This window comes from Delphinapterus leucas, chromosome 8 (assembly GCF_059928025.1).
Source record: "Delphinapterus leucas isolate spDelLeu-1000000601 "Yukka" chromosome 8, BTC_Dleu_Yukka2, whole genome shotgun sequence".
Taxonomy (NCBI): Eukaryota; Metazoa; Chordata; class Mammalia; order Artiodactyla; family Monodontidae; genus Delphinapterus; species Delphinapterus leucas.
In genome coordinates this window covers 107,952,885-107,969,920 of record NC_143136.1, presented here as the reverse complement: position 1 = coordinate 107,969,920, position 17,036 = coordinate 107,952,885, and the positions used below count along the sequence as shown (strand labels likewise).

The window sequence follows — 17,036 nt, the reverse complement described above, 5'->3', positions numbered from 1 at the left end:
GTCCCGCCTCCACAAACTGACACCAGCTTCTAGAAAGGAAGCCGAGTCTGGCTCCACTGGCGGGTGTCCCCACTGGACCATGAGCTCCTGGAGGACCTGCGGGGCCCCCCGGCATCCCCAAGCCGACATTCCCGGGGGCCTAGGAGCTGTCAGGCTCACCTCAGGACCCTCTGGATGCGGCGGCTGCAGTCGGGGGCCAGCACCTTCCTTCTCCGCGTGTCTATGAATTTCTGGGCCTGGGGCAGCAGCGCCTTGCCAGGCGGGAAGAGGCCGGTGCAGAGCCACAGCAGCTGCCAGCCCCGCTCCTCGCTGTGCCTGCAGATGGAACTGCTGGTCAGCCCAGGAGGGGCCCCTCCCAGAAGCCCGGGCCAGCCAGGGCCCTCGGGGAGATGGGGCTTTGTAGGATTTATGCTATGAGCTGAGGCCTGCCTGAGGCCCTGGGCAAGGCAGCCGCTGCCCTGCTGCCAACGCCACCAAGGCTTCCCTGCCCACGAGAAGGGGAGGGGATGCTATTGTGCCCATTTTGTGGAGTAGGGCACTGAGGTTTAGAGAGGCTAGGGCCTGCCCAGGAGACAAAGGAGAGAGGGGGAGAGGCAGGGCCCAGGGCAGGTCTGCCTCCCCCCACCCCCACCCCCGGCTCTGGCCAGCCCAGGAAGTCAGGGACACACCGGGTCCCAACCTTCCCACCGTTACTGCGAGGGTCGCCCTTATGAGGGGCCGCCTCCCCCTCTGAACAGTGGACACAGCCTCGGGGGCTGGGGCGAGGTCTGAGGGGGCCCTGGGCATGGCAACCCGCGCGTGCGGTGCCCTCCGCCCCTCCCTGGTCCCCGCAGACCTGCTGGTGTTGTGCGTCAGCTGCTTCAGGATCTGGCAGTAAACCTCATCCTGCAGGGCTGCCTGCTGCAGGGCCGCCGAGAAGATCTGGTCGGTGAGCTCCAGGGAGGTCCAGGCCTTCCGAGAGGGGTAGTCGCCCATGTACCTGAGGACGGGTGCAGCCGTCAAGGAGAACGCGCCGGCGGGGCTGCCTGTCACCGCTGACCCCCGAGCCCAGGCCCGCGCGGACCCCGGGGCAGCGCTGTGCCCTGGGAGATCCGGCCCCCTGGCGGGCGGGCTGCGGGGCTGGGGCAGGCTGGCAGGGAAAGGATATCGATGAAGATCCGACAGGCGACATCCCGCAGCTCGGCGTCGGCGTGGACGCGCCGGAGCAGAGGCTGCCGCAGCGGCTCGGCTGAGTGGGCCCACAGGCGGCCCCGGGGCCGGGCCAGGGGCAGCACGGCTCTGCTGACCGTCTCCTTCTCTGGGGCCCTGTCAGGGATCGAGGCGGGGGTGAGGGCCCTCCTCATGCCTCCTCTGCCCGTGCCCCTCTCTGTCCCCTCCCCACCATGAGCCACACGCACAAAGTGGTAAGAGAGCCCCGGGCTCCAGTGCAGGTCCCCACGGGGATGCCCTCTGTGCCCACAGCTCTCAGCTCAGAAACGGGGTGGTGGGGGGAGGGTCAGAGGGTCCCCTCCCTGCCCAGCGAGGCCAGGAGGGCAGTGCACCTGCTTTCATGGCCTCCAGCCCCCGGGGAGCGGAGAGCGAGGCTGCTTGGGGTGGGTTCTGGGGGTGGGCAGGGCAGTCACCTAAAAAACTCATAGGAGAATTCCTCCAAGGTGTGCAGCTCCTCCTCAGGCTGCTCCTCGGGGGTCGGCTCTGCGGGCCGCCCCTCCTGGGCTGCCAGCTTCCGCTTCTCTGGTGGCATGGCCAGCAAGCTCTGTGAGGGCACGGGTCTGTGGGTGTCCAGGAGCCCCTGCCCACTAGCTCCTCCTAGCCTAGTTGCCTCAGAGACTCGGGAGGGGCCGGACCGCGGGGCTGGATAAGCCTGGGTCTACCCTTCATGTGTCACCTGCTGTGTGACCCAGGATCAGTGACTCAGTGTCTCTGAGCCTGTTTCCCTTCCCTTAGGCGGGCTCTCAGGCCCACTCCTTCCAGCCTCAGCACAAGTGCCAGTCCCTCAGGGATGCCTTCCCAGACAGGGCAAGCCCCCGCCCTAGGATTTGCTCCTATAACAGGTACTCCTTCTTGGTGGCACTTCCTTCACTTGCCATCAAGTCGTCATTCGTCCCAGTGCTCCTTGAGGGCGGAGACACTACTGTGTTCAATCCTGTACTGCAGGCGCGGGGCACGCAATTGGCACTCAGTACATGCACGCTGGAAGGCCTGTCTGTCCTGTCTCCCTGGGGGGCTGGTCTTGGGCGCTGGGGTGGGGTGGCCCCCCGGGTCAGGGTTTAAATGAGGCTGAGACAAGGACGGATGCATCCCCAGGACACTCCCTGGTGGGAGGGGTGGAAGGAATGCCCACTGATTGAGCACCTACTAAATGCCGAGCGCTGCACCAGGCACTTACTGCACAAGCACTTCCTGCCTCTCCATCACCCCAGAAGGACGATGGGGCCGGCAGAGCTGACGTGATTGCCCAGGATCCATGAGGTGGGTCCCCGGCCCCTGAGCTAGGACCCCAGGCCGGGCATCTCGGCCACTTCCCCAGGTGCCCACGGGTACCCAGCTGAGGGCAGGGGAGCATATGAGTTACCAGCAGCTCTGCCGAGGGCTTGGTGACCGTTGGGATGGTGTAGACGCAGGCCATGGGCACCAGCCCAGTCTTCTTGGTCCTGTCATTCTGGGCCAGGGTCCAGTTCTCAGAGGTCAGCAGCCCCTGCTTCTCTGTCAGGATCAGCAAGTCCCCCTTCTTGAAGGGCAGGAGGGTGGCATCCTCTACAAATCCAGGTCACACGGACACACACACGGGGCAGAGAAGATGTCGTTTCCCAAGGGCTCAGCGGAGGCCACAGGCTGGGCTGGCATCCTGTGGGCCATCTCCTTTGACCGGTGGGGAAACGGAGATGCAGAGCAGTGGGCCCAAGGCCACCCTGACAGTGAGCTGGTGGTGGGATTCCCAGAGCTCTGGCCCTCAGGGGGCCTGGACAGGCACAGAGCCTGGGGTGGCAGGAGCTGGGGAGACCTGCTCAGACGCCTGACAAGGAGATGGCTGGCAAGCCGGGAGGCAGGTGGACCAAGGGAACAGAATACCAGCTGGCAGTCACCAAGCCTGCCCGGGAGCTGGATGACCTCTCTGAGCCTGTTTCCTCAACTGTAAAATGAAGAAAGTCATCCCTCCCTCCTGGGGCTGTTGTGAGGATGGAATGGGCCCCAGGGGCAAATCTTCTGCTGACGTTTCTTACTGCGCTTAAGACCCTGTGCACAGCCCTCCCCTGCTACCTCCCTCCTGAAGCCTGATTTCCAGCCGTGCTCAGGGAAACCGTGGGCCGAGGACTCGACTGCCCGGGCTCACCCCGCCCCCAACCCCCCTCCTGAGCTGTGTGGCCCTGGACAAGTTGTGTCCCTTCCCTGAGCCTCCAGTCCTTGCCTGTAAAATGGGACAACAGGGCAGCTGTGGGGATGGTATGCAAGGCACGGGCGGGTGGCCCAGCTGTTGTCTGCAGGTGAGGGCGCTGGCCCTTCCCATGCTTCCGGCACGAGGACAGCCTTCAGCGCACTTCACTTTGGAGGGTTTGAGACCCCTCCTGGAGTCTCCTCATCTTGCACATGGGAAGGCCTTGCCTACCGCTGCCCCCTGAGGGCTTGGTGGCCTCTCTCCCTCTCTCTGCTCGAGTCTTTGTGCCCCGCCTGCCACGTCACCACCGGGACCTGGCACGAGCAAGCCACCCACCTTCACCGGGTCCCCTCCCCACCTGGCTGGGTACCTGTGGCCTTCCTGTCCTGCAGGGCCATGGCGAACACGGACCTCTCCTTCAAGCCCTGCAGAAACATGGCCACCAGCTCGGCGATGGCCACGCTGCTGGGGGACCTGAACTCGAACTCCTCTTCGTGCAGCGTGACGAGCACCAGCCTCTGCCCACCCTGGGCCTCCCTGAGGGGGAAAGGGGGCAATGTGACCAGAGGTCTACTCCACCCTCCCCCTGGGTCAGCCCCTCGACAGCCTGGGAAGGGTGACCCGCCTGAGTTACAGATGAAGAAACCGAGCAGCGAGTCCAGAGCCATGGCAGGGCCAGGGGCTGAGAGCAAGTCTGCCCCAGTCCCAGGGCCCGCTGTGTGTGTGGGCAGGTGAGCCAGAGCTTAGGCTCCCATGGGCTCCAAACGCAGTGGTGGTATTGAGCCCCGGTCTGTGGGGTCAGCTCCGGGCAGGCAAGGTGGTGGCCAGCGTGGAGGGCCACCACGGGGCCACCGCAAAGAATGGTGGCGCTGAGATGGAGCGCCAGCCTGGGTGAGCTTGGGCGAGTTACCCAGCCTCTATGTGCTTCCGTTTATTTATCTGCAGACTGGGGGTGCTGGGGGGACTTACTGGCATGGCAGAGAGCACCCAGCACGGTCAGCCTCAGTAAGTGGTGGCCAGCCTGCGCCCTGCACACACTGGTATTGACCACAGTGGCCATGCCACACCGGGCTGTGCTTTAACCAAACAGGGGCTCTGGCAGGGCACAAGCAGGCCTTCCCGAAGGGCATGGAGGCCTTCTCAGAAGGTGAGAGCTGTGGAGAGCACAGGGACAGGGCGTCCGAGGTCCCACCAGGCGTGCAAGGCCGCCCTCCTGCTGCTCTGTGCCCTGCACACGCAGCCCTGTCCCTCGCTCCCTCTCCCAGACGGCTGGCACCTCCGAGTGAGTGCTTCCCCTCCATGAGAAGGGAAGGAGCCTATAGGTGAACGTACAGCCTGGAGGCTGCAAGCTTATGTGCCCCTTTCCAGGGGGGCTGGGTTCTAAAGGAAGCCTGAGAAGGCAACGCGTGATGTGCAGACACAGTGCTGGCCCTGGGACAGTGGAAGGTGGGTCCCGATCCAGCAGCCATCACACCACACGTGTGACGTGGTATGAGCCAGCCCGGCTCCCAGGGACGATGTCCCTCCTCCTCTCCCTGTCTCTCCTGGAGCCCCCAAGGGCTGAGGTTGTGGGGAGAGAGAGATTTGGGGCCTCTTCCCTCAGGGCACCCACCTGTTGGTGATCAGGCTTATGACCTCCAGGAAAGAGAGTTCTAGGAGCATCTTCTCCTTCTGGTCCAGGAAGTACAGCCCCTTCCAGTTAACAGCCAAGATCAGCTGAGTCTTGGGCAGTCGGGGGCCTGGCGGAAGGAGACAGAAGTGTGAAGCCTGGGCTGGCCCGAGGTGTGGGCCCAGCTGCACCCTCGTACCCGGTCAGACACCGTTACCTGAGAGTGTGGTGACTTCAAATAGCCGGGAGAAGAGCAGCGGCCACTTCAGGCAGGCGGTGTTCACCACCTGCTCTTGCACGGCCAGCGGCGTGGCCTGCTTCTGGGTGTATGGTGCCTGCTCGGAGGACATGATGACGTGTCACCTCCATCACTCATCATCCCCCACCTAACTACTCACCCAGCGCCCAGGTGCTCATTTGCTGGATCATTCTGTGAAGCCTCTGCCTAAAGCCAGGCCAGTGCCGGCGAGGGCTGGGTGGGAGGCTCTGGTGGGCTGGGGAGGACCCCTCACCGGCGGTGTTGAGAAGGAAGGAAGGCTTTCCCCTCCTCGGCATCAGAGCTCCAGAGGCTGTAGGGCCAGGCTCCTGCCTCAGCCTGGAAGCCTGTGAGGGTCACGTGCAGGTGTCTGCGGGCCCCTGTCTGCGGGCTCAGGCGGGCTCTCGCCTACACTGGCCTCAAGGGGCTGCATGTTGCCCCGTGCCCAAGGCCAACCATGGTGTGTGTGTGTCTGTGTGTTGCTGGTGCCCCTCTCTGCCTCTCTTCTGCGGAGCTCTTCGTCTGCACATTTGGGAGGCATCTTTCAGGGTCCTCGGCTTTTCCCCACCTTCACCCTTTCCTCTCCCCATCTCACTGCTCTGTGCTCATCGCTGGCTGTAACATCCAACTGAGCTTTCTTGTTAATCTGTTGAATAAAATGTTATTTCTCTCGTTCCTACTTTAAAAGGTGGTTGGGTAACATTCAGATACTGGATTGGGGGATGTTGATACATCCTACCTGAGACTTGGCAGTGTGCAACGGGTGTCAAGGATTTTAGAACAGTCACACACTCTGAAATCCCTTTTCTAGAAATTGATCCTGACGAAATAACTGGCAAACATAGAAAAGTTGTATCTACAAAGAGGTTCACCTTGCTGTTTTAACAGTGAAAAATGGGGCATGACCTTACCATTCATCAGTAGGAATCAGTAAACTGAATCATAACTCATGAATACAGTATATGCAGCCCTTAAAAACAGAGAGCTCGGTATTTAGTGACACAGAAGTAGGGCCGCAAGCTATTAAGTGAAGTAAAGAAGCACGTCTTAAAGTTATCTAATGATAATCCTATTTTTATTTTTTAAAAAGGTATGTTTTGGGCTTCCCTAGTGGTGCAGTGGTTAAGAATCCGCCTGTCAATGCAGGGGACACGGGTTCGAGCCCTGGTCCAGGAAGATCCCACGTGCCGCGGAGCAACTAAGCCCGTGCACCACAGCTACTGAGCCTGCGCTCTAGAGCCCGTGAGCCACAGCTACTAAGCCCGTGTGCCACAACTACTGAAGCCCGCGTGCCTAGAGCCCGTGCTCCACAACAAGAGAAGCCACTGCAATGAGAAGCCTGCGCACTGCAAGGAAGAGTAGCCCCCGCTCGCCGTAACTACAGAAAGCCCATGTGCAGCAACGAAGACCCAACACAGCCCCCCCAAAAAAGGCGTGTTTCTCTCACTCCGATCACATGCATGTCTCCATTGTGTACATGTGAATAAGGCAGTCTAGAAGGACACACGTCACAAGCTTAAGAGGGATGAGCTCTTTGATGTGACATTATTGGTGATTTCCCTGTTGTTTTTGTATTTGTCTGTATTTTCTGGTTTATTTGGTAATGCCCAGGTTTTAAGTGTGTAATGGAAAAAAATCAGTGAAACTATGTCCACTTTGGAAAAAGTGTGGTGTGAATTTCCTAATTCTTTACTCTCACCCCAACTCCCCCTTCCCAAATTACGAAGCCACTTCTCACTCATGTTCATCTGGGGTTGTGTGCATCTCTTGTTCCCCTCCGTCTCGTACTAGCCCTAAAACGTCCATGGTCTCTCCCCTGTAAACACATCCACTCAGGCTGGGAAACAACAGGAACAACCAACAGGGTTTGCTTCCCCAAATTCCCGTTCAAGGACTGTCCCCAAGGGATGCTAGCCACTGCCTTGTGGAACAGAACATATGTGGTCAAGCTTGTGTGGGGAACATTGGGTAAGACAATCAGGCTTCTGTCCTGCAGGACTTCTTAGAGCCTTTCCTAAGGGCTGTGCACTGTGACACCCGAAGAGCAGGAAAGAGCAAGCTGCATCCCCTGCCGCAGGCGTACAGGACCTTTGTCTACGGACCCACTTTGAGCAACTCCTCCTGTGTTGCCAGAATGGAAAGTGTGTTTCTTGGTCATCCTCCCTGCCCTTCTCCGCACTTGGATGGCCCCTGCTGCCACTCCTCCGGGGCTTATCCCCCTGCCACTGGGCTCTCAACCCCTTACAAACAAGCGCCATGCTGCCTTCGTATTTCCCACTGCCTGTCGTGTTCTTTCTTGGCCCCCAGTGCAAGTTAATGCAGGGGAGGCATTAAACAAAGGCTTGTATCCTCAGTGACCCCCTGTGCACAGCTCTCCTGCAGCAGCTGCACCAGCCAGCCAGGTCCTCAGAGATGCCTTTGCACCCTCAGGCCACGCTGCAGAGCAAAGCACCCTATGAGGAAGGAGGCTCTGACAGAGGGCCGGGTTTGGGACAGCCCTGTGGGGAGGGGAAGAGAGACAGGGGGACTGAATCAGACAGCCTGTCTTTGTCCCTTCTTGGGGTGGAAGTTTAGGAGCAGCAGAAACCTCCGCTGGTGCGGGTGATCCCGAGAACATGAGTGTGTGTTGGGAGGTGCAGGTAGAGGCTTGGGGACGAGGCTGTGAGCCTCCGGGAGCCGCCTTCACTTGGTGCAGGCTGACCAAGCAGGGGTAGAAGAGGGGCAGCCCTCCCTGCTGTCCAGAGCCAGCCCTGGGCACACAGGAACCAGCAAGGGGACACCGTAAGGCTTGGGGCCGGGATGGGGCCTCACAGGGTGGGACTGGTGCCGAGGCAAGGGCGCGCTCGCGGTCAGCAGCTGGGGATGCCCTCCTGCGCCGGAAGGCCAGGGCCCAGCCCGACACTGCAGTGGAGACCAGTGCAGGGCTGAGCTGCCCTGACCTATGGCAGGATGCCGCCGTGGAAGGAGGAGGGAAGACGGAACGGGCCTGTCAGAGGGAGTGGACCTGAGCGAGACTCTTTAAACCTGAAGAGACAGGGCTCTGCTGAGTGGCAAGTTAGTCTCCCAACCCCCCAGGAGTGGGGACTCGTCACGGGGTCTCCATCCGCTCTACACACCCTAGGGCCCCCAGGGCCCCCATAAAGAGCTGCACAGCCCGAGTGCACAGGCTCTGGGGAGCTGACCTCGGCGAGGGCGGCGGTGACCAGGCTGGCCCACTTCTCTGGGGGCTTGGTCCTGTACAGCTTCGGGGGGACACAGCTGGGCAGCAGCTCCTGGACGGCCTGGCTCCTCCCCGAGGCGCCGAGCTGCACGGCGCAGCACTGGGCCAGCAGTTGCACCAGCTCTTTCTCCTGCACAGCCCGGGGGACACACAGCGGGGTGGGGGGGGGGGCGTTGAGAGCCCACCCTCCCCCAGGACGCTCTCGCCCCGGTGCAGCAGAGGTGACCAGCCACCTCTGCTAGGCAGGACCTGCCCCTCCCCCAACACGGCAGAACCTCCGCGGGCCCCGACTGGGCCCCGACGCTGGCTGGGCTCCGGCTGGCAGGCAGGGACCTCCCAGCAGCCTTGGCCTGAGCCCTGCGGGGCCTCTGCCTGAGGACAAGGGGGGATCCCCTGTGCCCCTCTCTCAGCCCTCCGGAGCCAGAGAATGTGTGGGAGGGAGCTCTGAGGCCTGGGTGGAGCCCCAAACACAGCTGTCTGAGTGAGGTGAGTGTGGGCGAGGCCTTCACCCTGTCTCCCCCAGTCCTCACTGAGCAAAGGTGACCAGTGGTCACCCCTGTACGGCCTCTGCAGGGCTCATGTGGGTGGAAGCCTGTGTAAGGCCCCAGCATGCACAGCACAGAGCAGGGTTCCTGCTCCAAGCAGCCCAGTGCTTCCCGGGAGACCAAAACCTTGCCCGGCCACCCAGCTGCCTGCCCTCTGGGTCCCCTTTTCCCCTCACCCCTGCCTCTCCCTGCCCACTGCCCCATTCCAGGCAGGCCTCCAGGGCTGCCATGGCTGCCTCCGACCCCCCAGGGCAGCATCCTCCGATTCAGGCCCGGGAGGTCTGCACCCACTGAACAGGTGCAGTGCTGCCCTAGGACTTCAGGTGCACAAGCTCCCTTCCCTCGAGTCTCACAAACAGCCAGAAAGCTCAGGTGACTCTGCACTTTCCAGATGAGGGCCAGAGGCTCAGAGAGGTGACCTAAAGTTCCAAGGTCACACTGCCAGGAAGAGGCACAGGTGGGACCTGAACTCAAGTGCTGGGGCTCCAAGGCCATGTTCTTGACCCCCAGGCCCTGCTGCCCCATAAGAGGCTGCCGTGGTGAGGCCAGGTGGGCTTGGGGCTGATGGGAGGGCTTCCCCACCGGCTGCAGGTGCCCCAAACCCCAGCGGCTTGAGCAAACCTATGGCTGAGGGACGAGATGGAGGCGGCCGGGCAGGGACAGCTGCGCCCAGAGGGGCCCAGGGACCTGCACTGGCGGACGCACCCCCGGGCCCGCTCCTCTCCCCTGGCCGCCTGCCCTCCAGCTCCCCACGGCCATCCCTGGTGGCCGCAGCCCAGCTGCCCTTGCTCTGTCCCCGCCGCCCCTGCGCTGGAACACGGCGCTTCCTCAGGCTGTCTGATGGGTGGGTCTTCAGGGCCCTGATGGCCGTGGTCCCCTCACCTTCTCGAAGCTGTACTCGCCGGAGCGAACTCCGTGGAGGACTTGGTGGTAAATGAGGCGGGTGCTGACTGGGTCCTCCCGGGAGTCATGCCACGGGGTGAAGAACTCCTTCCGGAAGTAGAGGCGCCAGGGCGCCTTGCGCTCGCTCTCGCCCCTCTCCCGGGCCAGCTGCTCACACTGGGCCACGGCGTCCATCACGTGGTCGCGCCCGCTGCCCAGGGACCAGAACTGAGGCCAGAATCAGGGCGGCAGGGGTGAGTGACTGCTGCATGTCAGGCTGCCCCACCTGCCCTTGGCACACGGAGGACAAGAGCCCGCTGGACGCCCGAGGGACTCCTCCCCATGTGGCGTGGACTGTCAATCACCCCCCCAACACTGTCCCCCCTGCCCACCCCGCCCACAGGCAGCACATGCCCACGTGACGGGGTCGGAACACTCTGATTGGTTGGTTGGCATGAGCACGTCTCGGTCTGAGGCTCTGGGCATGGGCATCAGGGCATCTGGGGGGGCGACGATGTGGGGTTCAGGTGGGGCAGTGCTGGTGTGACCTCCGCACTGCTACATGGGAGTCTGAGCTCCCAGCGTGGGGGGCTTGGAGCAGGATGTGGGGGGGGACCTACCAGTGTGCCTGTGACACCGTCTGGGGCCGAGGTACAGCCACTGGGCTGAGCGCATGAGCGTTGGGGCAGGAGGGCAGGTTGCCTGGTTAGGAGGCATGTCTGTGAGCGGGAGTTTGTGTTCGTATCTGTGTTTGGCAGCCGGCAAGGCGAGCGGTGGCTAGGCTGATAGGCGGGTGGTGGATGGGACTCCCTGGCCAGTACCTTGTCGTACACGGCAACCTGCAGGGAAAAGCCCACGTGGTCGCTGAGGCCCTGCTTGTGGGCGATGTGCAGACAGACTTCCCGAGACGTCGAGGCTGAGTCCGCCGAGACGGTCAGGCTCTCTCCAGTCGCCAAGGTCACATGGATCGGGACGTGCTTCTTGGACTTGACAGCCTGGGGACAGACGAAGACTCAGGTCCTCTACCCGGGAGGCTCCTGGACTCAGCTGCCGGCGCTGGTGCTCCCGGAACCCTGGAATGGGAGGCCGGTCCACCATCCCCTCTTCTCAACACGCTGCCCCTGCTGGCTCATCCCCGTGGGTTCCAGGGGGAGGAGCCTTCTGAAGCCCCACCCGGTTCGGCAGGGAGTTAACAGAAGTCCTGGCCAACGGACATCTGCTACTGAACTGACAGACTGGGCCAGGGCTGCGCCCCTGGGATGCAGCCGGCAAGTGGGAGGCCCAATTTTAACATGAGATCCCTGAACTTTGGCTGGGTGACTCAGAATCACAGAAAGTCAAGAAGCTCTCGGAAATGGCTGGGTCTCGTACTCTGGAACATTTTGGGTCCAAGGAAGCCACTGTTCCTCTCTGTGTACAGCAGGGCGTGAGCACCACCACACCGTTAAGGCAAGTTCACATGCAACTCCAAGGCTCATGGGCAGAGCAGGTAGGTAAGGTGGAAGCGGGGAGGCCCTGTGGACTCGGGTGGCAGGGCGAGGATGGGAGGGAGTGTGGCGGGAGGTTGCCCCGGTATAGGGCACCATGGGGCACAGACAGTGAGTGCCTTTCAGGAGCTGCAGGTATAGTGGGGGGCAGGGGTGTTCCCTCAACCCTGCCTGCTTCTGAAGGTCCTTTCCTGAGGATACTGCAGGAGCTCACAGGCGACACAAACAACATTGCCACCACGGCAGACAACCTTGGTTGGCCATATAAAATGCGTATGTCCTCGGGAGGGGTAACGCTTTAAGCAGCCACTCACACCCTGCAGCTAAGGAACTGAGTAGACTTACTTTCCCCTTCAGCTGGTAGGGCCCTAAAGGAATGCCGATTTAGATTGCTGGCGAGGGTGCAATTCTGAAGGCTGGACCAGGCCTGGGGAGGGTCACAGGGACCACAGGCACAGAAGGCGGTGGATGGGCCCGGAGTGCACACTTCCTGCCGGCAGCCCCATGAGCTGTGCTGGAAGAGCCATGATGGCTGGCACCATCCCACATGGACCATCTTTCGCCCCTACCTGCAGCTCCAGCCAGGAGGGCGGCTCCGTGCGCACCCCGTTGGCACAGGTGCGTCTCAGGCGCTCAGCACAGAAGGGCCCGTAGCCGACTGGCCCTTGACCAATGAAGTTCAGCAGATACTGGTGGGCGAGGAAGGGAAGGGGACGAAGACACTTAGAATAGAGGACACTTTCTACTTACTGTCCAGATTCTAGAAACTGTGATACTAATTGTAACTATGGATGTTGGATGTGTTAACTAACCTTACTTGGCAATCATTCTGCAATACACACCTATGTAAAATCACTACACTGTACACCCTACACTTAAACAATGTTATATGTCAATTATATTTCAATAAAACTGGAAAAAATTTTTAAATGAAAATAAAAATGATAATAGTGTTGGCAAAGGTGCATTGACACGGGGCTCTCACACTGTGAGAAGAAATATCAATTGCACGGCATTTCTGAGGAGTCATTTGTCAATATGCTTTAAATAGTACATAGTTTAAAAATGTACATACTCTTCGACTTAATAATTCAAACCTATGATAAAGGGAGATATATAGGTTTTTTTGCTTTTCATTTTTAAAACTTATTTAGTCTTTTGGCTGCATTGGGTCTTCGTTGCTGTACGTGGGCTTTCTCTAGTTGTGGCGAGCAGGGGCTACACTTCCTTGCGATGCGTGGGCTTCTCATTGCGGTGGTTTCTCTTGTTGCAGAGCACGGGATCTAGGCACGCGGGCTTCAGCAGTTGCAGCACGTGGGCTCAGTAGTCATGGCACGCAGGCCCTAGTGTATGCAGGCTGCAGGAGTTGTGGCATGCAGGCTCAGTAGTTGTGGCACATGGGCTCTAGGGCGCATGGGCTTCAGTAGTTGTGGTGCATGGGCTCAGTAGTTGTGGTTTGCTGTCTCTAGAGCACAGGCTCAGTAGTTGTGGCACAGGGGCTTAGCTGCTCCGCGGCATGTGGGATCTTCCCGGACCAGGGCTCGAACCCATGTCCCCAGCATTGGCAGGCGGATTGTTAACCACTGTGCCACCAGGGAAGTCCCTATAGTTTTTAATCATAGTGGTGTTTATGGTGATGGGCAATTGGAAGATGGATCCTAAATGTCCATCAACGAGTGAAATACACGCTGGGACAGCACTAACAGATGGCATTAGCACTGCCATTTGGGAACAGTTTATGACATGAGAAGACACATAAGATAAGTGAAAGCCGCAGGAGAGCCGATGTTCAAAATATGTTTGATAAGATGCTGAAACAAGGCATTGAAAACTTTTTTGTCTCTCAGAGAGATTCTTTGAGGAGATGCAGCCTGGAAGGGTTTACTGGTGTCAAGGGTGGCCCAGGGCCTAGGGCAGATGGCCAGGGTGACCACACTTCCTGCTGTCCCTGAAGGGACAAGAGGTAGTGATATTGTTTTCTATGTGATTCCAAGTATGACCCTATCACACCACAAAAGGCCAGGAATTGTAATGGAAGTTACCTCTGGGTGTGGGGATGACTTTTATTTTCTTTCTAGATTTTCTTCATATCCTACATATTACTTTTTTTTTTTTTTTTTTTTGCGGTACGCGGGCCTCTCACTGTTGTGGCCTCTGCCATCATGGAGCACAGGCTCCGGACGCGCAGGCTCAGCGACCATGGCTCACGGGCCCAGCCACTCTGCAGCATGTGGGATCTTCCCGGACCGGGGCACGAACCCGTGTCCCCTGCATCAGCAGGTGGACTCTCAACCACTGCGCCACCAGGGAAGCCCCCTACATATTACTTTTATCATCAGAACCAAAAGGTATATTAGAGTAGCAAAGGCTGGGGCCTCCAACACTTGAAAGCACCTCCCTTGTTAGTTCTAAGGCCTAGAGAGAGATGCTGCAGCCAGTCTCTGGTTGGTGCTCACTCCTCAGACCCCTTTGCCTTTTCAGTGCCCACTGCACCCATTGATTGTCTCATTGTCTCCTGGTGACTGAGCCCAGGTAAGATGACTCTGCAGATCCTGATTAGAGGTTGGAAGGAGCATCCTTTTATGCAGACGGGAAACTGAGGCTCAAAGAAGCCCAGGCACTGATACCCATCCTGGCCTGCAGTAGCAGGAGAACTGGGCCATGCATGCGTTAGGATGTCTGGACCTGCTCCAGGGCCCCGGGCCCACCCGTGCTGCCCCCGCCTTCAGCTCCTGCCCCCAGCCCTTCCCACCTTCATGAACCTTTCGGATGGCAGGAAGCAGCCCAGGCACAGGCCAAGCAGGATCCAGCCCCGGGCCAGGCTGCTTGTTTTGTAGTTCTCCGAGAGCTGCTTGCAGATCTGGCAGTAAATCTCGTCCCTAAAAGACACGGAGTGCTGGGAGGCCAGGCAGGGGGCTAGCTCTGGGGGAGAAGAGGAGAACGGGGCACAGGGGCACACAGCTCCTTCTGCACCCCTAGGGGCAGACACGTTTGCAGGGGGACCTCCAGCCTCCTCGCCTCCAATTGCTTTTGCTGCACACCCTCACCTCCTCACATCCAGGCCCACTGTGGACCCTGTCATCTCCCAGGACTGTGCTCCCTCCAATGTCTCCCCAGTGGGCTCTGTAGCCCCACGCCTTTCTCTTTTTCCCTTACTATGTATTTATTTATTTGGCTGTGCTGCATCTTAGTTGTGGCACACGGAATCTAGTTCCTGAGCAGGGATCGAACTCGGGCCCCCTGCATTGGGAGCATGGAGTCTTAACCACTGGACCGCCAGGGAAGTCCCTCTGCACCCCCGTTCCTGATAGCCCTTGTTTCCTGTCTTCCCAAGGCCTCAGCCCTCTGTCCTCCCAGTCAGTCATCTCGGCCCCTTGGGCCTTTGCTCCCGCCCTCACCCACTCTGCTTACAGCACCTTGACCCTCCAGCTGTGGGTCACAGCTACAGGGAGGGCCGAGGGGTCTCCAGCCAAAACCCTGCTCCTAGTAGATCAGCCTAATCTGATCTGCTCCTTTCCCCAAACTCACAGTTATTTCAAACCTTTCCCTCTGCCTAGAGGTCCTCCCCCTTCCCCTGAATGCAGCACCCCCCACCCCGCCACTGCAGGGAGGAGAGTGGGGACTTCGAGGGAGAGCCCCTCAACTCCTCACCTCCTGATCAGTTCCCATTCCCACAGGCTCATGAGCCTCTCTTCTCTGTGTCCTCTTGGGAAAGGGGCTTTCCTCCACTCTTCCCTGCTGACTCAAGCCTCTATCAACTTATAAAAGTGTCACATTAGCCTCTCCAACCTCACACATCCAGAGACCAGCATCTTTCCCCTAATTACACAGCGGTATGCTCCTAAATGTTTAACAACCAACTCTTCTGGGGGGAAAAGCCCTGAAATTCATTGCATTTGCCAATTTCTATGGTGTAAATATTCCCACCAGTGCTGATTTCAAGCTACCAATGTCACGTTGCTGACCACAGAGTTCAGAGGAGACGTGCACGGCCAGCTTTCCTGGGCCAGTACAGTCAGTCCCAGCAGACCTCCTCCTTCTGCAGCCTCTGCAGGCACTGCCATCAACCACTCTCCCAGACGGGAAATCTGGGGGCCACCCCAGACTCCACCCATCAGCCACCACATCCCACTATCTGTCTCCTGGAAAATTTCTCTGTCCCCTGCTCTCCACTTCTGCTCCCTGGGCTCCCTCATCAGCTCTGCAGCAGCCCTCTCCCGGCCTCCCACCCCCAGGCTCCATCCCTCCATGTCGTTGCCAGGAAGATCTTTCTGGAAGTCATCTATGATCATGGTCTTCTCTTAAAGCTTTTCCCTGTGCTCTAAGGATTGAATTCAAACTCCGGGCCCCAGCTGGGACAAATCATCCGGAATTCCAGACCCTCAGGCTGTTTCAGAACTCTGTGACCCTGCTCACCCTCTCCCTCTGTCTAGCAAACACCCCTCCTCCTTCCCACCCCACCTGGCCCTCTTTTTCGGTGCCCCCACTGGATCACCACCTTAGCACAGGCAGTTATTGTGGGTCTCCGGGTCCTCCCATGCTCCCCAACTAAAGGATGGGCTCCTTGAGGACAGAGACACGTTGCCTTCATCTCTACATCCCCAGCCCACAGGCCAGGGCCTGGCCCTGAAGTGGGGCATTTGCTTTGTCTTGGAATTTGGCTAAGACTCCAAAGCCAAGGATAAACAGATGATAATACTCAATATTCTAAAGAGACACACTCTTGTAGGGTTTACTAAAAGATGGCAGAACCAGTCCAGCCAGCACGCCATCTCCAGCCTGCATAAAGGAAGGTGAGAAATTTGAAAGGCGATTCCTGGAAGCGACTTCATGGGAGTAGAGAGATCTCTGGCTCATCTTCACTACATCTAAGTGAGGGGGAGTGAGGGGGGACCCAGGAGAACTGCTAATGGAGATGGGGACTGTCTGCTAGAGACGGGACCCAGCTCACTCCCCATCTGAGGCATGATGAGCCCCAGCAGCCCATTGGACCACCCCAGGGTACTGGAATGGGGCATGATGACAGAGCTCTTGAGAGTGCTTTGTTTGTGTCCCCTGGAGATACAAGTTGGGGGTCTCCATGAACAAGAGACTAGTGTCTGCTTCCTGCTAGAGAAGTCTAAGCCACCCTTGATGGGCAAGATGGGAAAGAACAGTCAAGAGCTGAGAACTGCACTTGTACAGTTTGGTGGGGCAAGCGTGGATGGGTGTCGGTTGACCAAGAGGAGGCCATGGAAGGAGCTGGGCTTCAGGCATCTTGCTGGGATCCACGCAAGCAGGCCAACCATCATTCCAGAGGGTCCCAGTGGTTAAGAGGCTGTGGTATGTTCCATTAGGGGCTAGAGATGACAGAGAACCTCAAGGGATCCCTGAGACAGTGTTGGTCCCAGCTGGGGTCAGGACTGTGCAGAAGTGCCTATAGGGTATCTGAAGAACCCACAATCATCTTATATGGGTCTGCCATGTTGGAGGGTGTGGTGGCCAGTGAGGACTAACCATGAGAGAATTACCAGTAGAACCAACTAAGTTGGAAGAGTTGCCATGTTAGTGTCATGCAGGCAGCTAAAATGCTAGTCTTACTGGCTTGAAGAACCAGAAGACAGAGTTTGGGTACCCACAGCAGTTGAAAGTGAAAAGAGAAATCCTGTAATGAAGACAGCCAAA

General features: G+C 59.0%; 1 protein-coding gene across 1 annotated transcript in view; it reads right to left on the bottom strand.

The window, feature by feature from the left end:
* MYO7B (myosin VIIB) overlaps nt 1–17,036 on the bottom strand; it is a 77,980-nt gene that overhangs the window by 5,817 nt on the left and 55,127 nt on the right. Inside the window, exons 26-38 of the mRNA XM_089915928.1 lie at nt 14,125–14,251; nt 11,942–12,061; nt 10,707–10,880; nt 9,886–10,113; nt 8,421–8,588; nt 5,200–5,317; nt 4,986–5,112; nt 3,744–3,910; nt 2,573–2,754; nt 1,623–1,753; nt 1,148–1,305; nt 836–989; nt 160–315 (exon numbers count right to left, since the gene is read on the bottom strand). Of these exons, the coding sequence (XP_089772054.1) occupies nt 160–315; nt 836–989; nt 1,148–1,305; nt 1,623–1,753; nt 2,573–2,754; nt 3,744–3,910; nt 4,986–5,112; nt 5,200–5,317; nt 8,421–8,588; nt 9,886–10,113; nt 10,707–10,880; nt 11,942–12,061; nt 14,125–14,251 (2,010 nt within the window). The remainder of the gene's footprint in view (nt 1–159; nt 316–835; nt 990–1,147; nt 1,306–1,622; nt 1,754–2,572; nt 2,755–3,743; nt 3,911–4,985; nt 5,113–5,199; nt 5,318–8,420; nt 8,589–9,885; nt 10,114–10,706; nt 10,881–11,941; nt 12,062–14,124; nt 14,252–17,036) is intronic.